The 27,260-nt window shown below is 37.9% G+C and overlaps 1 protein-coding gene across 1 annotated transcript; it reads left to right on the top strand.

Moving 5' to 3' along the window:
* Positions 1 to 7,231: 7,231 nt before the first annotated feature.
* Positions 7,232 to 26,062, top strand: CMAS (cytidine monophosphate N-acetylneuraminic acid synthetase). The gene is made up of 8 exons (XM_058743410.1): positions 7,232 to 7,587; positions 12,614 to 12,756; positions 12,903 to 13,058; positions 18,787 to 18,920; positions 20,631 to 20,725; positions 21,093 to 21,264; positions 22,060 to 22,213; positions 25,478 to 26,062. The coding sequence occupies exons 1-8, from the start codon at positions 7,328 to 7,330 to the stop codon at positions 25,666 to 25,668; spliced, it is 1,305 nt and encodes a 434-aa protein (XP_058599393.1). The 5' UTR covers positions 7,232 to 7,327; the 3' UTR covers positions 25,669 to 26,062.
* Positions 26,063 to 27,260: the final 1,198 nt, after the last annotated feature.

Here is a 27,260-nt window from a genome sequence, read left to right as displayed (position 1 = left end):
ACTATCTGGGAACTCCTATGATTTGAGGACCATGTTGGTTCTATCATGGGCTTATGAAAATTCTACCAATTTTTTGCCTATTTGGAAGTTTTAATCTAGTCTTCTGGGGATCCTTCTCAGGAATCTGAGGTCAGGGTGGACACCCTCCTTTCTTCAACAAGTAAAAAGAATGGGTAAGGAAGAAAAGAAAGAAGGAAGGGAAGAAGGAGAGAAGGAAGAAGGAATGGGAGGAAGGAAGGACGGCCCAACTCCTAGGTTATGGTGATTTTAAAAATATGCCTACAAATTCTTTGATGTGCCACCCCAAAATTGGAGTCCAGTTTCCCTCCCCTTGAGTGTGGGCTGGACTTAATGACTCACTTTTAACAACAACAACAACAACAAAAAATAGAACAAAAGTGACAGTGTGTAATTTCAAAGACTAGGCCTTTAACAGACACTATCGTTTCCACCTTGGTTGCTCTGTTTCTCACTCTCTCTTGAATCACTTGCTCTGGGGAAAATAGCTGCCATATTGTGAGCTGCTCCAAGGAGAGATCCATGTGGCAAGGAACTGAGGGAGACCTTTGGCCTTTGTCAGCAAAGACCTGAGGACCTTGGTCTAATAGCCCACAAGAAACTGAGACCTGCCCACAGTCATGTGGGTGAACCATGTTGGAATTGCATTATCTAGCTCTTATCAAGCCCTGAGATGACTGTGGCTCCATTTGAGATCTTAAGTGAAACCTCATGAGAAACTCTGAGATAGAACCCAGCCCTTTGACCCTTGGAAACTGTGAGATATAAGTATTTGTAGTTTTAAGTTGCTATATTTTAGGTTAGTTTATTATACAGCGAGAGATAACTTAAACATAACTAGTAATAGTTGCCAGAATACCCAGATAGCACTGAAATTTAATTTGGATTCAAAGGAAGATAATCAGTACATTTTGATCAAGTAATTTCATTTCTAGAAATCTGTTCCAGGAACTATCACCTACATAATTACAAATTTATATGCAGTTACTAGGGATTATTACCTTATATAAAAATTTCAGCAATAAGGGATTGTGAAATAAATTATATTCTGTCAACTTACAGTGATTTTTAAATAATGCTTAACAATAAGTTTAAAGAGTTTATAATGCAATATATATATAAACAAAAACAGAATATAAAACATACATATATTGTAATTATAACTCAGTAAAAATCTATACATTAAAACTCTAGTTACAAAGTGTTACCTTTGCTCCAGCAATAGAAATAAAGTCTCCAGGAGCTGTAGGTCTCTAGCAATTGCAACTGTAAATGACAGCCAGGAATTTCATTTTCATGAGCATATATTCCTAAGAGCATATATTTCTTAGAATATTCTTGTATTCAAAGAAATACAAACAGAAAGGGGAATTCTTACAGGACTGGATTCTTTCATCCCTGGAGACTGACTGGTTGCTAGATTTAGATGTTTGTGTGACTTCATTCCTACCCACTTGCTGGTGAGATTAAACAACATTAAAAAATTATAATGAGTCCTACCATTCACCAATCTTTTATTATGTGCTAGATTCTGGGCTAGGCACTTTTATGATATCTCAATTAATTCTAGCATTAAAAAAAAATGGTCCCACTTAAGCCAGAACTGAAATTTATACCTGGCTGTTAGATGGCACCATGGTACAGATTAGGTATAGTGCATGATATACCTTCCACAGTTTTTATTTTTGGGACAGAGAGAGACAGAGCATGAACGGGGGAGGGGCAGAGAGAGAGGGAGACACAGATTCGGAAACAGGCTCCAGGCTCCGAGCCATCAGCCCAGAGCCTGACGCGGGGCTCGAACTCACGGACCGCGAGATCGTGACCTGGCTGAAGTCGGACGCTTAACCGACTGCACCACCCAGGCGCCCCTGACCTTGCACAGTTTTTATACAAGTTAAACTAACCTACACAGAGGCAGAAGGAAGCATCTGGTAAAATAATTCACCTAGTGTCTGTGGTGGGGGTTCATTTACATACACATGCCTGGGGGACTGAGAGGGAACTCTCAAAGGGGATAGTTGGGCCCCTGAAACAAAATTCAACAGAAGGAAAGAATGAGTCTGGAATTAAGACGTTGGATTCTCTGACAGCCCCAGAGAAGTGTTATCTTACAGGACAAAGACTTTCCAGGTGTGATTAAATTAAAGACTTGACATGAGAAGATTATCAAGGATTATCTGAGTGGGCCCCAAATTCAGTCATAAGTGTTCTAATAAGAAAGAGGCAGAGAGAGATTACAAACAGGAGAAGAGAAGATAATATAACCATGGAGGCAGAGTTTGGGGTGATGCAGCCACAAGGTGAAGAATTCAAGCTGCCTTCAGAAACTAGAAAAAACGAGGAATGGTTTCTCCCCTAGAGCCTCCAGAGGAGCCCTGTCCTGCTGACACCATGATTTTAGCACAGAGATACTGATTTCAGACCTCTGGCCTCCTGTACTGTGAGAGAATAAATTTCTGTTGTTTTCAGCCACCGCGTTAGTGGTAATTTATTAGGGCAGCCATAGAAAACTAATACACTAGTTCTCTTGAAGACTTTTGTGTCCATATTTACATGGGATATTGGTCTGTACTTTTCCTATGATCTCTTGTCTGGTTTTGGTACCACATTAACCCACACACTGGAACATGTGCCTTTAAAGTCCATCTTCTCTTCTATTAGCCAAAGCCAGTCCTGCCACCTAGAATTAGATCACATCTCCTGTGGTCTACTAAAGGACAGGCAGTAATTCTTCCCTCTTTCTTCTGCGTCAATATTTTTTTCCTTTTCCAATTCCCCTTATCACCATGCAAAGATGCTGTTATTTCCCACCTCTTAAGGAATAAAAGCCTCTTTTGACCCCATTTAGCCCTTCCACTCCTGCCCTTTTCCTCTTTTGTCCTTACCCCAAAATTCTTTAGTTGCCTGTACTCACAATCTCTGCCTTATCTCCTCCCATTTCCTCTTTCATCCACTCTGGTTGCAGGTTTGCCACAACCAAGCCTGTGGACCTGCTTTCCTTAATATTACTAATGACTCCACATTGTTAAATATAACAGCCTCTGTTTATGTGATCATCCTGGCATTTGATATAATTGATCACGTTTTCTTCCTCCAAGAATTTTGCTCATTTTGATGCCAGGCTACCACACTGGTTACCTTTCTAAATTTTGGCCATTCTTTTCATTTCTTGCCTCCTTTTCATTTCTTGAACTTCTACATGGTAGAAGTCCCCCAGGCTCAGTCTTTGGACTTCTTTTCTATCAACTTTTCATTTTACCTGATCTCATCTAGTTCCTTGTCTTTTCTATCTACCATCACCTGCTACATCTCATCTAGTATTATGGGTTTGAATAACTGTATGCTGATAACTCCAAAGTTACATTTATCCCTTAGACCTCTCTTGTGAACTCCAGACCATATATTCAATAGCCCACTTTTATATCTCTTGGATGTTTAACATGCGTTTCATAATGACATACACAAAACAGAATTCCTAATTTTTCTCTTAAATTGGTCCTTTTATAGTCTTTTCCATCTCAGTTAATAACAGCTCCCTCCTGCCAACGGTCAGGCCAAACATCCTGCTGTCTGTCAGCAAATTATATTAGTTATACTTTTAAGATATATTCAGATATTAAACTCTTTACATCATCTTCAGTTTGTTTTTCGAATGTCCAGAAAAGTACCTGACACACAGCAGTCATGCAATAATGATTTGTTGAAAGAATGAACAAAGTCATTTATGTCATATCCCTGCTCTTTATCAATTCCTTAGCACAGTTTGGCCCATAATACCTTGATGTGCTGTAATGGGGTCCATGTGTTCGTCTCTTCTTGCACATTTGTTTTTGTTTTTGTTTTCTGTTTTTTGTTTTTGAGAGAGAAAGAATGAGTGGGAGAGAGGCAAAGAGAGGATCCCAAGCAGGCCCTCCACCATCGGCACAGAGACAGATGCAGGGCTTGAACTCATGAACTGTCAGATCATGAACTGAGCCAAAACCAAGAGTCAGACACTTAACTGACTGAGTGACCCAGCCACCCTGCATGTTTTGCCACTAACCAGCAAGCATCATCGCTCCAATTATAGTGACCTACTTAAAGTTTCCCCATTTATAATGCTCTTTCATTCCTCTGTGCCTCCCACAATGCTGTTCCCTCAGCATAGAACATTCTTCTGCTTTAACAGTATTTCAAGAGTTATCTTAGCCAAGAAAAATCTCATTCTCACCTAAATACTTCTTGGCCTACCTCAGCACATGCACTTCCTTCACTATACAAACCACACTCTACAGGGTTTGCCTGTCTTCCCATCAGAATTCTAAGCTCTGTGTCTTGGTCGTCTTGCTTTGGTATTTCTAAAGTCCAGCACAACACCCACCTTACAGAATGCAATGAATGTGAACAAGTAATGAATGAAAGGACTCCTCTGTGCATTATGTTCACATACAGAACCATAAAACAAGAGTTAATATAAAAATATGTTCTTTCACTATAAATATGAATGAATTATTATTTGGCAACAACACTTCACACTCATTTCTAAGGGAAGGATGAATCCGAATATTTGCTTTGAGGGTTGTTTATTTTTATTCCTCCACACTAATCTAAAGGCAAGCTAACATTTTTTCCCCTGGTAAGTCATTCTTTCTCTTAAAAAAAAAGTTATTGTATTGCGATAAAAATACTTAACCTGAGATCTATTGTCTTAAATTTTTGAGTGTATGATACATTATTGTTGACTATACGTACAATGTTGTAGAGCAGATCTCTAGAGTTTATTCATCTTGCTTAACTAAAACTTTATGCCTATTGATTAGACAGAAAAATACATTAAATAAGCATTCTCTAATTTTACTGAAAAATATATTTTTTTAAAAAATGTTTATTTATTTTTGAGAGAGAGAGAGTGCGTGCAAGTGGAGGAGGGGCAGAGAGAGAATTTCAAGCAGGCTGTGCACTGTCAGTGCAGAGCCCAGTGCAAGGCTTGAACCATGACCTGAGCTGAAATCAAGAGTAGGATGCTCAACTGACTGAACCACCCAGGTGCCCCTGAAAAAAATATTTATCATACTTCCATGTGCCATATATGGAACTAGAGGAATTATTTTCCACTTTTACTACCATGCTTTCGCTGTCTTGCTCTCTCTCTCAAGATTGAAATCAGCCACTTCTGAAGTCTAACCAAAATTGTACTGTAACAATACAAAGAACACAAAATGCTTTATTATCATAAGACTGCAACTATAAACAAAAGAATGTGTGGGCAGAGACTGGGAAAGTAATACGAAATGCAGCTCACTGACATTTACTGAACACATACTCTGACTCACACAGTATTCTAGATGCCATTACAAAGAAGGAACAGACTTCCTGGAGTAGTCCACGCTCTCACAGCATTTATGCGAATTGCTGCAATCCCTTTGATAAGTAACATCAGTGGCACCTGTCATGTCTCCACTTTGGAGGACACCAATGTGTCACAGGAGTCAAACTACTGCGGTGCTGGAGGCCCAGTAGGGTTTATGGAACCCTAGAGAATTACTGTGGAGAATGTCAGCTGTATCGGTAGTGGGAACTAAGGTTGTTATTGAGGTGGAAAGGAAAAAGAGTTGTGGTGTGTAAGAAGAAGTAGATGTCCTCCTCACATGGTTACCAAAAAAAAAAAAAAAAAAAAAATCAGTTGGTGTCTCTGAAGCACAATAACTGCAAGGGTTCTATTCAAAGAGCCAGTGCGTGGGGGCAAATTGACCATTTGGCCTAGACTTCTGGGATGGTTCTTGGAGCCTATATCCTCTCTCCAGGCATGCACTGATATATTCATAGCCATCCTTCCCCACATTTGCCAGTGTAGCACCTTCTCCCAGAACCAGTCCCTGGAAGGGTTAGTCCATCAGCCACCTCACAGCCAAAGAGAAGTGAAGTTTCCAGTGCCCCTCCTAAGACCTAAAACACTAGAGGCTTGTTGTCTCCCTTTCAGAAAGAGTCAAGACCTGAGAAGCACAAAGGCCTTTTTACCCGCCTTGATAAGAAACAGCAATACCACTTCCCATTCCTTCTGGATATGTTAGTCTCTATGAGACAAGGAGATTCTTTGTATTTCTAGATTCAGGCTTGCAAAGTGGTGAAAAACAAAATGTGTGTTAGGTCAGAAACACTTTCCCAAAAATCTATAAAAAAGAGATTGTGTGTGCATGTGTATACATGGTTTTGAACTTCTTGGTGGATCAAGAGGTCTAAATGATACCATCGGGGCTCTTTCTCTCTTCTCCCTGCATGTTTTGGCCCTGCTTTCTTCTGTGTGAACATCTGTCTCTCAGCCCATTTCAGAACAGCAACCCCCCCCACTCTCCCTCCCTCATCCTGCCCTGAGGAGTCAGAGTTATAGTGTTCTTAGTACCCGAAAACTCAGCAAGAGAAAAATCCTTTCCTCTCCAGAGTCTCTGGGAAAGATTCCAATGGGCTCTGCTTGGTCACATGCCCCTCCCTAGACCACAGCTAAGTCAGGCAGATGAGATACTATATTGACCAGCTCAGGTCACACACCCACGGCTGCAATGCAGAGGATGTGAGTGAAAGCCCCACCAGATAATGCAAGTAACAATGTGTAAAAGGAAAAGATGTTTAGCAGACAAAACAAAAAATAACAACAACCAAAAACACCAAGAATAGGTTGTTACTACATTGCACGGGAATGGTCAAGGTTGATTTCCAAGCTTTTGATACTAGATGTTGAGTGATGATGATAGAAAATGCAGAGGTAGGAGCAGTTTGAGCCCATATGGAGAGTTGAGGTTTTACACGTTGAATTTAAGGTGCCTGTGGGACATTCGGATGAGGTGATCTCTTGGAAATAAAGAGTCAGGAACATAGAAAGATATATGTTTAAAACGTAATTTTAAAATACAAGACTGATTTGTGTCAAGGTGCATCTTAATGCGCAGTGGGAAACCTATTACAATTCTTAAGTGGGGAAATTCTTTAGCAATAAATCTATAATCTATGCTGCCTATTTTAGACATCTCCATATAGTATCAACCCCCTCCCTCTAGAAGCTGAACTTCTTTGCAGTTATCTCTCAACTCTCACCGCCTGGCGTGTGTTTGGGGTCGCCCTGCCAGAGCCTCCTTGGCCTGTGGATCCAGGCGAGGTGGCCCCGCACCACAATTCCCGGCATGCCTCGCGAGGGGCGGCCCCTGGCGGAGGCGGGGCCAGGAACAGCCACCCCCGCGAGTTGTCGGGCGGGGAGATCGGGCGGCGCCGAGCTGAGGTAGCGAGAGAAGAGCTCCCGGATGTGGAGAAGCTGGGGAGAAGGCGTGGGAGGAAGATGGACTCGGTGGAGAAGGGGGCCGCCACCTCCGTCTCCAACCCGCGGGGGCGGCCCTCCCGGGGCCGGCCGCCGAAGCTGCAGCGCAACTCCCGCGGAGGTCAGGGCCGAGGTGTGGAGAAGCCCCCGCACCTGGCGGCCCTAATTCTGGCCCGGGGCGGCAGCAAGGGCATCCCCCTGAAGAACATTAAGCACCTGGCGGGGGTCCCGCTTATTGGCTGGGTCCTGCGTGCGGCCCTGGACTCGGGGGTCTTCCAGAGGTGCGCATGTGCGAGAGTGGGCGGCGCGGCCTGGGCGGGGGTCGGGACGGGGAGCCGGGCCGCTGGCAGAGCTGGGGCTCCCAGGGCAATTGTTATTAGAAGGGGTGTGCAAGATCCGGGCTGGCTGGGCTCCGGTTGAGAGCCCAGGGAGGAAGTGCTCCTGCTTCTTCCTTGTTCCGTAGCTGCTAATAGTCTTGACCTGGGACAGTTCCTGTTCCTGCCCTTGAGAATGCCTTGAGTAAAAGGGGAGATTTCCCCTTTTCAACCGTGTCCGCCGCCCTGGTTGACTCACAGGGTAAAGGAGGCCACCCCTATGAAACCTCTGCGGTAATATGTGAACTCTTGTAGACAGAGGCCATTGGGGTTCCCCTGGTGCTCAGCCTCTGATAACCACTTGGTGCCGATCGATTAGGGAGGCATCGGGTTCATGAATGGAGTGAGGTGTCAAGGCTTTCGAGTTTCAAGCTCAGCTTGGAGATCTCTTTCTGACCTTTGAAAAATACTCCAAGCTATGTGCCTGTGAGTCAGCACAATCTAAAAAGCTACCTACATTTGTACATAGGTAAGAGATAGTGAGAAAACGTACAGCAGGCTGTTTTATGATATGCTTCTAAATGGTTTTTATCATATCTTTGGAACCTCTCTGCCCTAAAGACAGTTTTAATTGTTCATCATTCAGAGCCATTACCATATGCCATTTTAGTCAGGAGTTACAAGCTGATGTCATTCATAAAAGAAGATAGAATTCAGTGTCAGGAATGAGTTTACACATAGTAACTTCACGCTAATTGTGCTTCAGTTTGTTACCGTGGAAAGTAAATTATTTTAACTTTTTGATGCCTGGGTTTTTGGTTTTTAAAGAGATGATTGTTTTTGGAGCAAATTAATTGCCCACATTAATATGTGGGTAAATGATTTTCATTAAACTAGTCTTGTTTAAAAAAAGATACTCCCAAAGTAAGAATTTACGAATTTTCTTAATGTTTTAATCCAAACGAAGCCCTGGGTGGAGCAAGGTAAATAGGGGCAGGCACCCAGATGATAACACTAATGTAGTAGTGTGGTAGGAAGTGTGCAAAGCAGAGATAGGGAAGGACTTGGGGATTTGGTTCAATTCAGGAAACATTTACTGAGCCCTAATTTCTGCCATAGACACCTAAGGAAACACCAAGATGAAGTGACATGATTCTTGTCATTGGGGAGCTCACAGGCTTTGGACATTTTTTCATCCCTACAAAGAGTGCACACTGGGGGAAAATAGGACCAAGAGAGGGTGCATCCAGACAACAGTGATATGCCATTTCTGTGAAATGAAGTAGAGATCAAAACTTACATTCACAGTAGATTAAGAACAAAACTCATTTACAACTCTTAGGTAGCATGTCAGGAAACTCCTTTCAACCTGGCTTAACAAAAGGTAAGGCTTGTTTCAGGTACAATGAGATTCAAAGGCAAAGAACGATTTATTCCTTCAGCAAATATTTATTGACTACCTACAGTGACAGGCACTGTTCTGTGTCCTTAACCAGAGGTTGTAACACTAGCAGCAGTGGGTTCAGTCCCTAGTCTCAGGGAGCTTGCATTATAATGAGAAACAGGCGGTATACAAACAATATATACTATATTGGGTGTCGATAAATAGTTTCAAGACAAATCAAGCAAGGTAAGGGAATGGTGTCAGTGCCCTCCATCACCAGAATCTTCTATTTCTTGGTTCTTCTGGATAGGCTCTCCCTTTATGGTGTCAGGTGGCTATGCCGAGTGCCTCAAAACAACTTGGCGCAGAAGAACTTGTTCGAACTCTAGTATGGTTTCTAGCAGCTTAAGGCCATGGATGATCCCAGCTCCCCAACCCCCTTAAGATGGCTGAGAAAACTCAGTGCTGCCAGGAGAATTTACTGTTTGTTCCAGGGACAACCTGGTGACAGGCAGGGAGCCTCTGAACCCCCTCTCAGAACAATGCTTTAGAAAGTTTTCAGTTACAGCCCTCTTCACCATGCTTCACAATGTAAATCTACCATCCAAAACTGTTCCCTCAAGGACCTGAGAGCTATCTCTTTGAAATGCAAACATCCCAGTAGGTAACTCTTCCTCCCTCCCAGTCCCTGTGGGAAAATTAAGGGCCTAAATTTGATGGGCACCTTGCTTCAATTTGCACCTTGCTGCCCATCCTAAAGTTAGAAGTGTGCTTCTGATCTGGGTAAGCACCAATTGACAAATCCAGATGGTCTAGTCACATGGACTGACCTCCTTTAGCCCCGACATGATACCTTTGCCTTAACACACCCGCCTTTAAGAAGTCTCCAGCCTTTGTTTGGGAGGAATTTGAGTTAGTTTATGCCATCGTTAACAAATTAAACCTGACCTTATCTGCATTAGTGTCCAGCTTTGTTTATCCCCTTATTTTACTGTTCCTATCCTTCCAGGTTTCAGTCCAGCCAAAAAGAGCTGCCCTCTTTGCAGCTTTAAAGTCTCTTTGGGTCATCCTTGAGCCAGTCACTTTGGCTAAAACAGTGCTTGTATTGGTACAGTTTAGTGGCCTCTTCCACTCTTGGAGCCGGTGATGGAGCCCCCCCTAAAGCACCATGTGACAGTTTCATCAAGAGAGAAATTGGAATATGATCACCAAAGGGCAATAGATGGTGGGAGTCAAAACCCAACAGATAGCCATTGTAGCAGACATAGGGGATTTTGCCACGAAATGATTGGAAATATATGTATATATTAAGCAGTGATTTTCCTGTTTCCACTTATTAAAATGCATTTGTATAAAACTCCATGAAAGAATAAATGATTCCTGAGAACTTTTTCTGTACCAGTTTTATGTAATACATCTAGACTAGAGTATAATCATCTTGACAATAGGAATGGTACTTTATACTTCCAGCCACCTATGGTATCCGCTACTGTACTAGTAATAGAATTTGAAGACATAAAACCAGTATTTTCCTTAACCGGAAAAATGAGCATAATCTGACTCCTGCCTTCTCAGACTTATAATACTATATAATAATGTGATTTTACTGTTTAGTTCACATAGCTGTCTGCTATGTGGCATCATTTCTAGGGATCTGGAAAGTTTAAAAAGGTAATAAAATGGAATAGCACTACTTCCTTAGTGAAGCTTTTGCTGATCCCTCAATGGAAAGTAACTGTGCCTTTGTTTTCTGCACATAGCAGCATTGTTCATACCTTCTTTAGTGCGTGCACTATTGCAGCAAAGTACAGTCGTAGACCCTAAATTTGAATTCCTAGCTTCACCACATGTTAACTGGAACTTTGGGTAAATCACTTAACATCTGTGCCTCAGTTTCCTCATTTGCAAAATGGACTTAATTATCTGCTTCATAGGCTTGCTGAGGGAATTAAATGAGGTAGTGGTATACACAGCCCTTAGAATAGTATCTCTATATAGTGTGTGATCCATCCTTGACGTTTTCCCCTTGTATGGGGGGTTTTTACAATCTTCATCTCTTCCATGAGCCACAGTTACCTTACTTGTAAAATGAGAAAGTTGTAATTATCTTCAGAATTCTTCCTAATACTAGCATGCTTTGACCTTGAAGAATTAATGGAATTGTGGCTTTATTCTATTTCAGGGGTCCACCCAACTTTTCCTGTAAAGGGCCACATGGTAAATAATTTAGGCTTTGCAGGTTGAATGGTCTCTGTTGCTCAGTTCTGCTATCGTGTGTTGTGGAAATAGCCATAAATTACATAAGTGAATGAACATAGCTGTATTCCATTAAAAGTTTATTAACAGAAGTAGGCAGGCTGTGAGCCAGATTTGGCCTGGGCTGACCCTTTCTTTAACAGGTTGAAGAGTTTCTTGTGAGCAGGTACTCATTTGTCTTGGTATGCTTAATGTATTAGAACCTCAGTTAAAATGTGTTTATTTGGATTTAATTGATTTATTCTAAAGCTACAGTCCCAAGTTTGGAGCAATCTTGCTGCCCCTGACCTCTACTTTCTTTGACAAATATTTACCCTAGGAAGGAATTGAAGAAAATTATAGCTGCCTGATTGTGTTTTTCAGGGCTGGAAGACGCTTTGGAGATTATTTTGTTCAAAACCATGATGTAGTAATTGAGGTAGATTTTTCTGGCCTGCACAGAGTCAAAGTTAACGATGCTTTCCAAGTTACTAACTTTGCATACAAATTTGGATAATTAGCAGTTGAGGAAAATGCTGAGATAATTTTTCAGTTAGTAAAAAGTTATTGTTTGAGATGAGTTTATAAGAGCCTGATTTTCAACAGTGGTCCAGTGCTGTGTTAGTAAACCTCAGAATAAATAGATTTTGTAAATGTTGCCTAACATACTTGGGAAAAAAAACAAACATGAAGTTTCATTTCTAGGGTGTGGATTTATGATTAATGACAGGCCTGTGCTGTAGTGTCCATGAAATGGCAGTTTATGATTTGAAATAATGTACGTAGGCTTCAGGGTTGATATTCCTGTTCATCCTGTTAGATGTTGTAGGACTTCATTTGAGGCTAAAGCCATTAGCATTAGGCTTTACTCTGTACTGGTTTTAAATTTTATTAGGCCTCTTTATTCACTTGCTCATTCTTTCTTTTTTGCTCTCCCTCTTCTGATTCCCTTAAACCAAAAGAAAATTATCTGCTTGCGTAGTCCCTTTAATAAATGATGATCATTGTATTTTAAGTCTACATATGGGATGCTATTTTCATACATACAGATTAGACATTTGGACCTTTGAAGTTGTAAAGTGAAGTTGTACTGTTCACTTTTTACTGTCTTTACCATCTTCTCATCATACCTTCACCTTCTCTATGTTAAAAGTAGATACTGCATTTTTATTCAGACATTTAAAGTTTATATACAAAATACTTTATAATTCTTTAAATTTTATAATACTTCAGCTCTGCAATTATATTTTGATGGCATAAAAACTATTCTCATATTACGTAAGCTGTATTTTGGGGTTGCAGAGCTCCTCTTTATCTTTAGTGGTTTCTTTTAATGATTTGGCTTTTTATATTTATTTTTTAATATCCATACAGTGTGTGGGTTTCAACAGACCATGATGAAATTGAGAATGTGGCCAAACAATTTGGTGCCCAAGTTCATCGAAGAAGTTCTGAAGTTTCAAAAGACAGTTCTACCTCACTAGATGCCATCATAGAATTTCTTAATTATCATAATGGTATGAATTTGATAGTTTATTCAAGATGTTATGTAATTTCTAACTTGCTAATTGTTTCATAAGACTTGTTTTCACATTTGAATTTAAGATCTTTTATTTCTCGCAAAGAACTTTGATGTTCTTTTCATTTGTTTTGTCTTTTTAAGAGGTTGACATTGTGGGAAATATTCAAGCAACTTCTCCGTGTTTACATCCCACTGACCTTCAAAAAGTTGCAGAAATGATTCGAGAAGAAGGATATGATTCTGTTTTCTCTGTCGTGCGACGCCATCAGTTTCGATGGAGTGAAATTCAGAAAGGAGGTAATCTGTCATATCAGTCTTTATTTTAGCTTTTGTGGAGAATCAGCTTTTTCATAGGTAAATAATCCTTAGGCAGGAGGGGAACAGTAAAAGAGAACACGTGATTCTTAACTGTAGTAGGCAATGACATTTATAATCAGTTCTAAGTCTTGTGATTATTGAAACAAGACAGACCAAATTCTTTGCTTTAACTTTTTATAAATGGACGTTTTAACACTATTTGCCTTTTGAGGCAGGCAGGCATGTCATTTTTTTCTAGATGTGAAATAATTCTTTGTCCTAGACTTGCTTGGTAAATTCCTAAATTGTATTAGAATCATGGGAATAGAAATCAACCAAAAAGTTCTGGAGGACCTTAAGAATGAATTGTAGAATTACTTCTCAAAATATGTAACTCCTGTATAAGAAGAGTTCCATAGTATTTAGCTGGAGCCAGATTTCTAGCTAGATAAACTAGTAAAATGCAATAAAGAATAGGATGAACAACAAATAGGGAAGTGTTGGAACATGTGTAAGGAAAGGCAGTGTGATTTCTGTTAGGTGCCCTGACGTTTGTTGAATATAGGAAAGCTGGCCTAATTGTCTCTAACGTGTAACTTAAAGGACATAGTAAGGAAGATGCAGTGAAACTGGAGACAGTGCAAAAACAGAGCAATCAAGAGGATAAAGAAGGGCTGAAAATAAGACTCTTCTATCTCAACATATGAATGTTATCCAAACCGATAAAAAGTACCAGTGAATATACTTACTGATTGACTTCATTCAGTATATGTTTATTGAGTATCTTCTCTGTGCCAGGTTCTATGTTAAGTTATATGTATAAAACTTTGAACTTATTTACCAAATCTCATAAATTCTTACTTCTTTTTTTTAAAAATGTTTTTCTTTATTTATTTTGAGGTTGGGGAGGGGTAGAGAGAGAATCCCAAGCAGGTTCCACACCATCAGTACAAAGCCCAATGCAGGGCTCTATCTCACAAAATGTGAGATCATGACCTGAACCAAAATCAAGAGTCGGATGCTTAACTGACTGAGCCACCCAGGTGGCCCAGAAGTTCTTATTTCTGAGGAAATAATTTCTAGGAAGAATCTATTAAAGCTTTAAAACAAGTTTTTGAAGCAAATCAAGGAAGCCCAGTGTTAAACTGCATATTGAGATTCATATGCTATATGATTAAAGAAGTTCAAGAAATATGTACATTAAATAGATGACAAAGCCATATAAAATATATCCATAAGTATTTTTAAGAAAATTAGAAATGTTTGAATAAATATCTTTTTTTTTTTTTAATTTTTTTTTTTTTCAACGTTTTTTTTTTATTTATTTTTGGGACAGAGAGAGACAGAGCATGAACGGGGGAGGGGCAGAGAGAGAGGGAGACACAGAATCGGAAACAGGCTCCAGGCTCCGAGCCATCACCCCAGAGCCTGACGCGGGGCTCGAACTCACAGACGCGAGATCGTGACCTGGCTGAAGTCGGCCGCTTAACCGACTGCGCCACCCAGGCGCCCCGAATAAATATCTTTTAACACTGAGACTTGAATGTTAGGGATAAGAGCTTTGTCTTTGTCATATATTTTCCTAGAACCACTGTAAAACAGAATGCTATTAAGAACAAGGATTCTAACCTAGAATTTCTTATGATTCTGTTCTTATGTTCCTTGTTTATTAAATCACTACTGGGGCGCCTGGGTGGCGCAGTCGGTTAAGCGTCCGACTTCAGCCAGGTCACGATCTCGCGGTCCGTGAGTTTGAGCCCCGCGTCAGGCTCTCGGCTGATGGCTCGGAGCCTGGAGCCTGTTTCCGATTCTGTGTCTCCCTCTCTCTGCACCTCCCCTGTTCATGCTCTGTCTCTCTCTGTCCCAAAAATAAATAAAAAACGTTGAAAAAAAAAATTAAAAAATAAAATAAAATAAAATAAATCACTACTACTAAACATGCTACTACTAAACATGCTCCTGGATTAATCAATATTTGAAAAATCCTTCTATTTCATATTGTATAACTTTTTGTAATCTTTTTTTGTTGTTATGCTAGAACCTTACCATCTAATATAGTAGCCTCTCGTACTGTCAGCACTTGAGTGTGGTTAGTCCAAATTGAGATATGCATTAAGTGTAAAATACATACTAGATTTCTAGGATTAGTATGAAAGAAGCATATGCAACATCTCATTAATAATTCTTATATTAATTACATGTTAAAAAACATTTTAGATACATAGGGCTAAATTATACTATTACAATTAATTTCGCTTGCTTCTTTTTACTCTTTTTAAACTGTAGCCATTAGAAAATTTAAAATTATATATGCGGCTCACACTATATTTCTATTCAACATCACTCTTCTAGAGATTACACTTTGTACCCTCAGTTTGTTATAGCCTGCCTGAATTTGTATTTTCACAAATAATTAAAAACCTTACAAAAGTAAATTTCTATTTAGCCCCTGCTGTTTTGTACTATTATTGTTACATATAATTCTCTATATATTATAACTGCCAATACATTGTGGTTGTATTTTAAGCAATTAATGGTATTTTAAAAATTATTTTAAAATTATCATTTACCTCCACCTGCATATTTATCTTTCTCTATTATTCTTCATTTCTTTCTACTTATCTGTGCTTCTGTCTTACTGTGTGTACCTGTTAGTAACAGCTTCTTTCAGCTTTTGTTTGTCGAAAGATGTCTATAATTCATCCTTATGTTAAAAGGGTACTTTCATTCAATATAAAATTTTGATTTACCTTTTTCCCTTCAGCATTTTAAGATTGCACTTGTAAGATGTTATCCCTTTGAAGATGCATCTTTAACGTGTCATTTCATTATTTCCTACCATCCATTGTTTCTTTTAAGATATCAGCTGTTTTTCTGATCATTGTTTCTCTAAATATAATGTCTTTTTTTCCCTTTTTTCCCTTTCCCCTGCTTTTAAGATTTTCTCTGTATCTTAATTTTTCATAGTTGACTCCCAGTTTGTATTGCTGTGGGGTGTGTGTGTGTGTGTGTGTTTATTCTGTTTAGAATTCTTTTAACCTTCTCATGTTTATAGGTTGATATCTGTCATCAGTTTGCAAAAATTCTGTGCCGTTATCTCTCCAAATATTTCTTCTGCCACATTTTCTCTCTCCTTTCTTTCTGGGACCCAGATTTAAGTGTATTTTAAACAATTTTAAGCCGGTCTCTCACAGTCTGTTCTGTATCGTTTGTTGATTTTCTCTCTGTGCTTCATGTTAAGTAATTTATGTTGACATATTTGAGTTCATTGATCATTTCTTCTGACTTATGTAGTACACTGTAAATCCTTTCCAGTGAATTATTTCAGTTATATGTTTATAGAATGTACATTGGAGTTATTTTTTAGAGATTACATTCTCAGTTGAAATTCTCCATCTTTTTTTGTTTTTCAATCTTTTCCTCTAATACCATTAACATATTTATGATATTTATTTGAAAATCCTCAATTGCAGGTTCCAACATCTGAGTCATTTATAGTTCTGTTTCTACAACTGTTTTTCTCTAATTACGGCTAATGTATTTGTGCCTCTTCATCATGACTCAAATTCTGTCATATGCCTGACATAGAGACTGGAGTACAGTTGACCCTTGAACAACACAAGTTTGAATTGCACAGGTCCACTTATACACAGATATTTTCCAGTAAATACAGTACAATACTGTAAATGTGTTTTCTCTTCCTTATGAGTTTCTTAATAGCATTTTCTTTTCTCTAGCTTATTTTAACAGTACAATACATAAACAGAATATGGGTTAATTGACTCTTTATGTTATTGGTAGAGCTTCTGGTAAACAGTAAGCTCTTAGTAGCTAAGTTTTGGGAGAATCAAAAGTTGTATGTGGATTTTCAATCATGTGGGGGGTTGGTGCCCCAGCCCCAGCATTGTTCAAAGGTCAACTGAATATATTATTTTCCTCCAAAAGGACACACCCTTTCTTCTATCAGGCAGATGGAATATGGAGCTAGTCACTTTGATCCAGTTAGGAGTTGTGCTGGATTCAATTAATTTCCCTTTACCTCTTAGTGCAGGTATCTTGCCAGGAGATAGATCTTGTATGTATTGCTAGTAATAACCCCATGCTACCAGGACCTTAAGATCTAAGCACCACAAAACCTCTAAGCCCAGCCTTGCAACCCATCCCTAGCTTCTTGTGCCGCAGTACACTCAGCAGAAGTCCTGTAGGGGAGTCATTGGGTAGGAAGAACTAGCTCTGTGTTTGGGATCCTACAGAAGACAATCTATGATTCTAGTCCAAAGGTCCATGACAAACCTCTGGGTTCTCCTTACCCCAGTAGAGCTCCTCTGCTTATGCCAAGCTTGATCTTTCTCACTTCTTCAGAGTCCGCAAACATCCCTAGGGAGAAAACAGCCACTGATCCTTGTTCACTTAAGAAAGACTTGCCCCCTCATTGCTTTTCTTCAGAGTGCCACTTGAATTCTCTAGTCTGTTTATTGCCTGTCTCCACCACCAGACTTCACACTCCAAGAGAGGAGAGGGAGCCATATTCATTGCTATTTATACGCTGCCTATAAAACTATACTATATGTAGTTAGCTATCCAATGTATATTTGCTGAATACTTTTCATAGATTATATCAAACACTGATGGGGTAGAATTGAACAGAGGATGGTTTAGTTAAGGAAGTAAGTGGAAGTTGTTTCTAAAAGCCGTTACACAGATAATGACAGCCAAAAGTAAAGAAAGATTCTGAGGAATCACCAGCATTAAGCTCACAATCATGATGCATATCATTACACATCCATAAACACAGTTTTGGGAAAAATACAGTGAAAAAGCAAGAGGATCCCTATTTCCCAGTACTGAGGGCTCCATCTGTTACATCATGTTATAATCACTGCTGTTGATATTGCTGAGCCTTCATTACCAAGGATAAGAATAAGTAAATAGTATTTATTATTATGTTTAGTATATTTTCTAACTCTGCTAAGAGTAATATACAAACATTTTTATCAACATAAAAGTATTAATAATTTAATGAGGAAATCTTCAGTTTTCTATAATAATTCTATGAAAGTAATTTCTCAACCACATTATATAAACACATACATTGTATTTCTATAGAAGCAAATAATGAGAAATAGATTAAAGCACTCGAATATTAAATAAGGATATTTTATGGCAAGTTCAGCCCTTTTGAAGTTACCTTAAGGTTGCCTTGATGTCCTCCCAGAATATTATATTTGTTTTTTTTTTCTTAAATAGTTATTTATTTATTTATTTTTGAGAGAGAGGGAGAGAGAAAATCCCAAATACACTCTGTGCTGTGAGTGCAGAGCTCGATGCAGGGCTCGAACTCAGGAACTGTGAGATCATGACCTGAGCCAAAACCACAAGTCAGATGCTTAACTGAGCCACCTGGGTGCCCCCCAGAAAATTTAATTTGTATAAATGCCTTAAAACCTCAATTATTCAGAGTTCATTTATAAAATACTTTATTTTTCTATGATTAGATAATAAGTAGTATAAAGTAATTATAATTATTACATATTATTGTTTAATAATTATCAAATATAATTAGCAAAGATAAATCATTCAGCATTATTAGAGATTTTGTTCCTTTAAAAAATCTATTTAGCTATTAAGATAGAAAAACATTTTACATTTTCAGGGTTTTTTTTTTAATTACTAAATGAATATTCAGTATTCAACGGAATGTAGACTTACTATAGCTTTTTGCTTTTAGTTCGTGAAGTGACTGAGCCTCTGAATTTGAATCCAGCTAAACGACCTCGTCGACAAGACTGGGATGGAGAATTATATGAAAATGGCTCATTTTATTTTGCTAAAAGACATTTGATAGAGATGGGTTATTTACAGGTTTGTGCCTTCATTTTGCAAAGATCTTTTAAATCATTTTGTATATATACCTCCTCAGTTCTAAGGAAGAATTACAGCACAGTTCATAAAGAAAACTATCAATCCCCAGAGGAAAGGAAATAACTGATAAGATTTATCTGAGGCATTTATCCTGTAGGTTTACACTAAAGTAATCTTTGGAGTCCATTCAGTAGATATGCAAGGAATTCTGCTACAACTGAGAAACGAATCAAATATTAAATGTTGTATATGTGTCCCGACTTTCATTTTATTCCATTCAAACTCTGTTTTTAATCCATGGTTTGGTTACTGTCACATTGGTTGTACAGTTGAATAAAAATCTATTGCTTTCAAAAAGAGACAAAACAAAAAATATATTAGATATGGAAGTGCACCAACCTGGGTGTCAGGAAAGCCAGATTATAGTTCTCTCTTTAACTGTGTGGCTTTGAGTGTACATTTTAATCTGTTCTGAGTCTCATTGCTCTCATTTTAAAATAAAGGGTTGGGAATGTCTCTCATATCTTTAGAGCCTACATGGTTACATCATATACCATTTGTTCCTTTTAGTTAATAGCAGTTATTTATTCAGCACTTACTGTGTGCCAAGGACTATACCAAACACTTTATATAGGTTATCTCATGTAATCTCCATAGCACTGGAATAGAGTAGACATTCCTGCCCAGTTTTACAGAGGAGGGAATGGCTGCTTGGAAAAGGAAGTACTTGGCTCAGGGCATAAATAGGTAGTAAGTGGTACTATTGGGATTTGGATTCAAGTCCTTATGTTACTCAAAATCAGCATTTAAAAAACTCTCTACTCTCTGTAGTAAAAATTCCAATGTGACTCATGCTCTGAGGTAAAAGTATTTTTAACAGTCTCCTGGCAGTATCTAAGCAAACTGTAGACTGTTTAGTTAAGTTTGAGTACTCAGGAAAATTAGGTTTGACACAGGTAGATATCACCCTTTCCAAACTCTTTGCTAAGGGGACTGTGTTTTGACCCTTTCCTAAAGGGTAGAGAACAATGAAGTATCTCATCATCATAAGATTTATGAAGAGACTGAGAATTCTAAAAAATGAAATTTCCCGGTAATTGATTTTGACATTCAAATTATCACAGTCATAGGGAAGGCCTCCCTTCCTGCCCCCAGATCCCAGAATCAGGAAACTGTCCCTCCCTTTGTCCACGTGTGATCCAGACAGTTATTGTCTACCCTCCCTGTAGTTCAGGGATCTAAGACAATTCTGTACAATAGATACTACAGTTCTTTTTCCTCCGTTGTCTTGCCATTCAGTTGCAAATTGGAACATAAGTTCTGAGAACGTTTATGCTGCTTTTGGATGATGACAGGAGAGACTGTCAGAAAAAGGGGATACAGTTAGGGGGTTTCTAGAAAATTCCTCATGGTCAGAATATTGGAAGATGGGTATTTCTGCTTTATTCAGTCTTAAAATAGAAATCTACTTAAAGAGAAATGGGAAGCTTGCACTGTGTACATAGAATTTGAACAATATTATAGTGTATAGTTTGAATATATAGGAAACAAAAAGCTTTTCCCTGAAAACAGTTATTTATTGTAAGTCACTGATTTCACTGGGTTTATTTTTGTCAGTATCATAGAAATGAATTCATTAATTAGAAGAAACTTTCTGATATGGTGAACGAATGTTAAAAACAGTACTCATGGCATTTATACTATCTTTAGGGTGGAAAAATGGCATACTACGAAATGCGAGCTGAGCACAGTGTGGACATAGATGTGGATATTGACTGGCCTATTGCAGAACAGAGAGTATTAAGGTAAAAATAAGACTTGCATAGCCTTTGCACTGGACCCTGACATATTTTTAGTAGATACGTTGAGTTGTGCTTCTAGACACTAATTTCTGATACTCCAGACATTTTAGGATCTTTGCAATTAGTTTGTTCATGTGAGGAAGATCTACACGTAAAGTATACTTATAGTTGGCTTATTCAGTAACTTGAGAAACACATGGTCTGGTTAGACCACTGTACTCAAAGTTCTTGCACTAGAAGCTGAAGTGTACATGTGAAGGGTAATGTTTGAATGAATGGGAATGGTTATTACGTTTACTGGTATTAGCCAGTTGAGAGGGAGTAATTAGTATTGTACTTGTACTCAGAGGTCTATTTTGGTTTCTTTTAGATATGGCTATTTTGGCAAAGAGAAGCTTAAGGAGATAAAACTTTTGGTTTGCAATATTGATGGATGTCTCACCAATGGCCACATTTATGTATCAGGAGACCAAAAAGAAATAATATCTTATGATGTAAAAGATGCTATTGGGATAAGTTTATTAAAGAAAAGTGGTATTGAGGTATGTGCTCCCTGAATATAGTGATGTTTTTTAAGATGATGATTCAGGGTCAAAGAACGTGTGAGGAAAATAAGAGATTTAAATTTTTAGTATTATCTATTAAAATATCTGAAATTTAGCCTTCACATGACTAGAAAATTATCATACTTTTAGGTGAATAAAATTAGAAATTTGTCACTCAACAAATAATATTTCTTATTTACTCAGTAAGTATAAACATATTATTTTTAAATAGGAGCTATCTAGTAATTCCCATAGGATCTTTCACTAAGAAAAATTTCAGAAAAAGTAAGTTATCAGCATTAAAAAAAAAAAGCAAATATCTTGTGGATTTTTAAGATGTAACCTATTCTTATGATTGATAAATTTGAATTCAAAATAATTTAATATTTAGTATATTTGTAAAAATGAAAGCTAAAATAGTTTCTAGTAAAATTTACTAGAAATCTTTCATATGTGTTCCTAAGCAGCACAAGAGACAAGTTATAGACTTTCCTCTGGGTAAATCGAATTACAGGAGAATCTTAAATTAGTGTCAGACAATGTATGTTACATTTTTTTAACCAACAGATAGGATCCTTTCCACTGTAAACAGTGTCTTTATTAGACTATTAGAAATACAATGTTGTAAAGATTCATCATTTTAAAATATCTGTTGATTTTACTTAATTGGTCTTTCAGGAGACTACTCATTTGTGACTTGTATTATTTACCTGGTGTTATTTTATTATGAAATAGTTGATTTCTTTATTTTCTCATTTTGCCCTCCTTTCTCTCTTTCTTTTTTCTTTTAAGGTGAGGTTAATCTCAGAAAGGGCCTGTTCAAAGCAGACACTCTCTTCCTTAAAACTGGATTGCAAAATGGAAGTCAATGTACCAGACAAGCTAGCAGTTCTGGATGAATGGAGAAAAGAAATGGGACTGTGCTGGAAAGAAGTGGCGTATCTTGGTTGGTGTCTTATTATTCAGCCGTGATAAAGTGGGCTAGGGGTTTTTTTTGTTTTTTTTTTTTTTTTTTTTTTTTTAGAAATAGAGAAATAATGGGGTGCCTGGGTGGCTCAGTTGGTTAAATGTCCAACTTTGACTCAGGTCATGATCTTGCGGTTCATGAGTTTGAGCCCCGTGTCTGGCTCTGTGCTGACAGCTCAGAGCCTGGAGCCTGCTTCGAATTCTGTGTCTCCCTTTCTCTCTGCCCCTCCCTGCTCATGCTCTGTGTCTCTCTTTCTCTCAAAAGTAAAGAAACTTAAAAAAACTTTAAAGAAATAAAGAACTAAGAAAGAAAATTCCCAAGATTGGCATAGTTGTAGAGAAATAGGAACTCTCTTACACTACCAAGAAAAGTATTAAATTGGGACAATCTTGGGGCGCCTGGGTGGCTCAGTCAGTTAAGCGTCCGACTTCGGCTCAGGTCATGATCTCACGGTCCGTGAGTCCGAGCCCCGCGTCGGGCTCTGTGCTGACAGCTCAGAGCCTGGAGCCTGCTTCCGATTCTGTGTCTCCCTCTCTCTCTGACCCTCCCCCATTCATGCTCTGTCTCTCTCTGTCTCAAAAATAAATAAACATTAAAAAAAATTTTTTGAATTGGGACAATCTTTCTAGAGGTTTGTTTGATAGTATATATCAAGTGTATCCTAGTAGAATGATTACTAGCACATGCTTTGGAGTCAGACCACACTGCTGACTAGTCAGTTTTGGTAAAGTAAGCCTTAACTTCCTCACCTGCAAACTGGAAATGCCAAGAGTACCTATGTCATAGATCTATTATTGTAAGAACCAATGAAATAATCTGGGTAAAGTACTTATCAGATTCCTAACATATAGGAATATGAGATACCTATCCTATCCTAACATATAGAATACCATGGATAAGTTTTGCTCTTTTCAAATATATCTACTGTTAACCCTTAAATTCCAAATCTAGGAAGGAAATTGGACAAATGTGCCAATAGTGGAGGAAAAAAAAAAACCCACTTAAATACCCTGCAAAAATAGAATATGCACAAAATGGAATAGTGCATAATGCAAATGGATATGATGAGATGTCACAAAATTTTCACTTCGGCATTTATTAAATATACCATGTGCAGGCTTGATTGGTTGCTGGGACTTACTGCCTACAGAGCGTGCAGTCAAATGTCTAATTTTAGATATTACTGATGACAAGTTATTAAAATACATATAACATAAGCCATGTAAGAAATAAATATTTACAAGGGTAATATGGGCCTCTAAAGAAGAAACACAGAAATGCTGTGGGAGCATGTTATCTGAGGACTTCAGGAATGGCCTTTGAAGCACATGTGACGATTCAGTGGAGAAGAATACTACAGAATCCTTGATAGAAAATGATCCAGTTTTTGTAAGAAGAAAACAATTTTAGTGGAACATATAACAGATTCTAGATATACTTATTATCTGCATGACCTTAAGTGAGCTTCTCTAAGCCTTGGTTTTCCTATTTATAATATATAATATATAATATATAATATAAACACAAATCAAACTTTATAAGGCCATTGGGAAGAAAATTGAAGATAATATAGAATGCCTATTACAGTACCTGCAGATAGTAATAACAGCGTGTATCATTTATGTGAGTAAATTGTGGAATTATATATGTGATAATATAGTGATTATCCATAAATACTGGTAAGTAGGATGATACTGATTTGTTTTATGCCTTTATTTTAAAAAAATGTTACTACCAAGAAAATGCATTACTTATGTAACATTAAAAAAAAACTATAAAAAAACAGAGGTTAGAAAACAAGAAAACAGAGAATGGACTCCAAATTTTAATTTTAAAATCAGAGCACTATTTTGTGCTATACCTATGTATAGGTCACATAAATGTATAGAAACATATTCCTTAAAAATATCAACACTTATATAAGTAAATTTTAATAAATACATCTTTGAAGGGTTACACTATGCAAAGAAATGCTAACTTTAATTTTCATCATCTTTCAGTGAAAAAATTCAGATTTCAACATATTTAATAACTTTTAAAATTTCAGTAGATAAATGTGGAACAGATTTAAAACAAACTCTTTTTTAACCAGCATTTTATTAGTGTAGTTGGATGTAGTAATAATTGTACTCAGAATGGTGAATCTAACGTACTGGGAATCTGTGAAATTCATCCTGTCAATACAAAAGAAAGGGAGAGAGAAGAGCAGGCAGGTTGAGAAAGGATGTAGTTTTGTCAGTGTGATGGTAATTCTTCAACAAATGAGTGATGTACAGGGATACCTGGGTGGCTCAGTCGGTTAAGTGTCTGACTTAGGCTCAGGTCATGATCTGACAGTCCATGGGTTCAAGCCCTGTGTCGGGCTCTGTGCTGACAGCTCGGAGCCTGGAGCCTGCCTCGGATTCTGTGTCTCCCTCTCTTTCTGCTCCTCCCCCACTCATGCTCATCTCTCTGTCTCAAAAATAAATAAACATTTTTTTTTTTTAATTTGAAAAATGAGTGATGTACAAATCAGAGGGAACTATTATAGATTAAAAGTATGTAAAAATACATATCAACAAAATGCAGTATGTGGACTTTGGCTTCTGATTGAAACAAATCAACTATAAGAAAATTTGAGACAACTGGGGATATTTGAACACATACCAAGTTACTAGATGATACTAAGGAATTGTTGGTATTGTTAGTTTGATGATACTGTGTCACTTTTTAAAAATATATACTTATCTGTTAGAGAAATATATGCTTATGTATTAGAGATAGATGCTGAAGAGTTTTGGGGTAAAACATGATGTCTAGGAATTCCTTAGCCCTCTCTCTCTAAAAACGAAGGAGTGGAGAAAAGAGAAAAATATCGATAAATAGTCCAAAACATCGAAAAGTATTCCACATGAACTTGGGGTTCTTGCGTGTGTTTAGGATTTTTTTTAATAAAAAATTTAATTCATAATTTGTGTATAGAATTTCTAGTAATTCTAATGTGCATGGCAATCAGAAATTGTAGGCCATTCTTTTTTTAACAGGTAAGAGTTTATTTTGAAGTGCTTAGGAAAAACCTTAGACCTCAATTACGCTTGTAAATACTTGAACATATTTGTTCCACCGCACCCATGGTATTCTTACATGAGTGCTTGAGGTCTTATTTAAGTTACCAGAATTACTGACTGGTTGCTTTTTTGCATTAACAGAAAGAGTATTCTTTGTCTCCTTGAATATTCAACTGGTGTTTCTTTTACTCAATAGGAAATGAAGTGTCTGATGAGGAGTGCCTGAAGAAAGTGGGCCTAAGTGGCGTGCCCGCTGATGCCTGTTCCACCGCCCAGAAGGCTGTTGGATATATTTGCAAATGTAATGGTGGCCGCGGTGCCCTCCGAGAGTTTGCAGAGCACATTTTCCTACTAATGGAAAAGGTTATTAACTCATGCCAAAAATAGAAATTACTGTAATGTTAGGAAAGAAAGTATACAGCCTTCTTCAGCCACTTTTATTTTTGATTAAGTACAATTCCATGTTGTAATGTTACAGAGAGTGTGATTTGAACTGTGATGTATCTTAATATATTTTAAAGCAAATTGTCACTCCAAAACATTCTGAAATAATTGTGCTCTACTTTTCTCCTTATGCAAGATAATTATTTAGAGATTAATACAATCTTTCTCAGATTTTTAGTAAATGCAAGTAAGAATATCATCAAAATTGACTTTGTATTGTACCCTGTAAAACTGTGTGTTTGTGTGCTTTTAATGATGCTGAGATTTTATTTATTTGGGGACAGTGTGTCTGGTAAGACATGCCCTTCTATTAGTTAATAAAATTACATTTCACAAACTTGATGAAAACTGTCTTGTTGCTATAGAGGAGACTTGCCAAACATTCCACGATTTCCTTTAAACACTGACCATGCAATCGGCACGAGAAACAAGCCACTAAACACCTGGGATAAAGCATCTGATCGTACTTTAGGTATGTATACGTATAGTGTGCACTACATGCAAATAGAGATATCCAAAAAAATTCATATATTTGTGAAGATTGTATATTGGTTTGGAGTAAACCATTTGCAGTTACCTCTGAGGTCAGGATCATTTTATATACAAAATTTGACTATCACCCACAATTTTACAGCCACCACAAAGTACTCTATCTGCTTAAATTCCAAAAGTGAGGCGTTATCTCATAAATGTGAACTTTTACCTAATAAACACTAACCACTTCCTGTGGAACATTTACATCTATTTCCCCTGTAAAAAGAATTCAACTCTGGCAAGAAGCAAGTCATTCAGGCCAAGTCACACAGGAAGCTCTTTTCTTCTGTCAGGACTGGGTGTATTTGTACAGTTCAGAGTCTGACCTTTGTACAGTTGTTGGGAGAAAAAATGAGCCTCTTCTACCCTAATTTCCATTGTATCTTGTGCCGGTTTTTTCTCCCGTCTTTCTGGCTTTTCCACTGCTGACTTTATTTTCTCCTCTCCCCTTAAATGTACACATTCTCAAAGATTCTAGCCCCAGTTCTTGTTCTTTCCAGAAGCACATGTATATTCAAAGTTTAAGCTGTAGCCTCCATGCAATGACTCCAGAATCTAGTCTGTGCTGTAAGTTCTGACTGCACCTCAAATTCTTTGTTTCATAAGCCAGATCCCTGGACTGTACCTCTCAAATTTCATGTCATAGCCTTTCTCAATGTCACCTTTTCATGTCTTGTCAGATACCAACTCTTAACCTTGATACTACTAGCCCAGTGTCCTCTCAGTTTATCCAATACTTTTGCCAGATTAATTGTTCACATGTTCGCTGCTACCCTTTACAAAATCTTTTAGTGGCTCCATGCTGACCACAGAATTTGATAAAACATTTCCCAGTCCAAATGTCCTCTGGACACAACCTGATATTTCCAGCCTCATTTCCTACTGATTCTTGTGGGTTCCTCCACCCCAATCGACTAAACTATTCTGTGCAATTCTCCAGCAATGCCTCTGTTAGCCTCTTCTTCTCAAGTTCTTCCTTTCATCACCACACAAATCATTCA

This window comes from Neofelis nebulosa, chromosome 8 (assembly GCF_028018385.1).
Source record: "Neofelis nebulosa isolate mNeoNeb1 chromosome 8, mNeoNeb1.pri, whole genome shotgun sequence".
Classification (NCBI taxonomy): domain Eukaryota; kingdom Metazoa; phylum Chordata; class Mammalia; order Carnivora; family Felidae; genus Neofelis; species Neofelis nebulosa.
This window is presented reverse-complemented; position numbering and strand designations above follow the sequence as displayed.

Bases quoted from the DNA above. Each gene is read 5' to 3' on its own strand.
- CMAS (XM_058743410.1), top strand. From the start codon at position 7,328: ATGGACTCGGTGGAGAAGGGGGCCGCCACCTCCGTCTCCAACCCGCGG. The intron at 20,726-21,092 runs GTAAAAATAAGA...GGTTTCTTTTAG, and splicing joins GCAGAACAGAGAGTATTAAG to ATATGGCTATTTTGGCAAAG. The intron at 22,214-25,477 runs GTTGGTGTCTTA...TTTACTCAATAG, and splicing joins GAAAGAAGTGGCGTATCTTG to GAAATGAAGTGTCTGATGAG.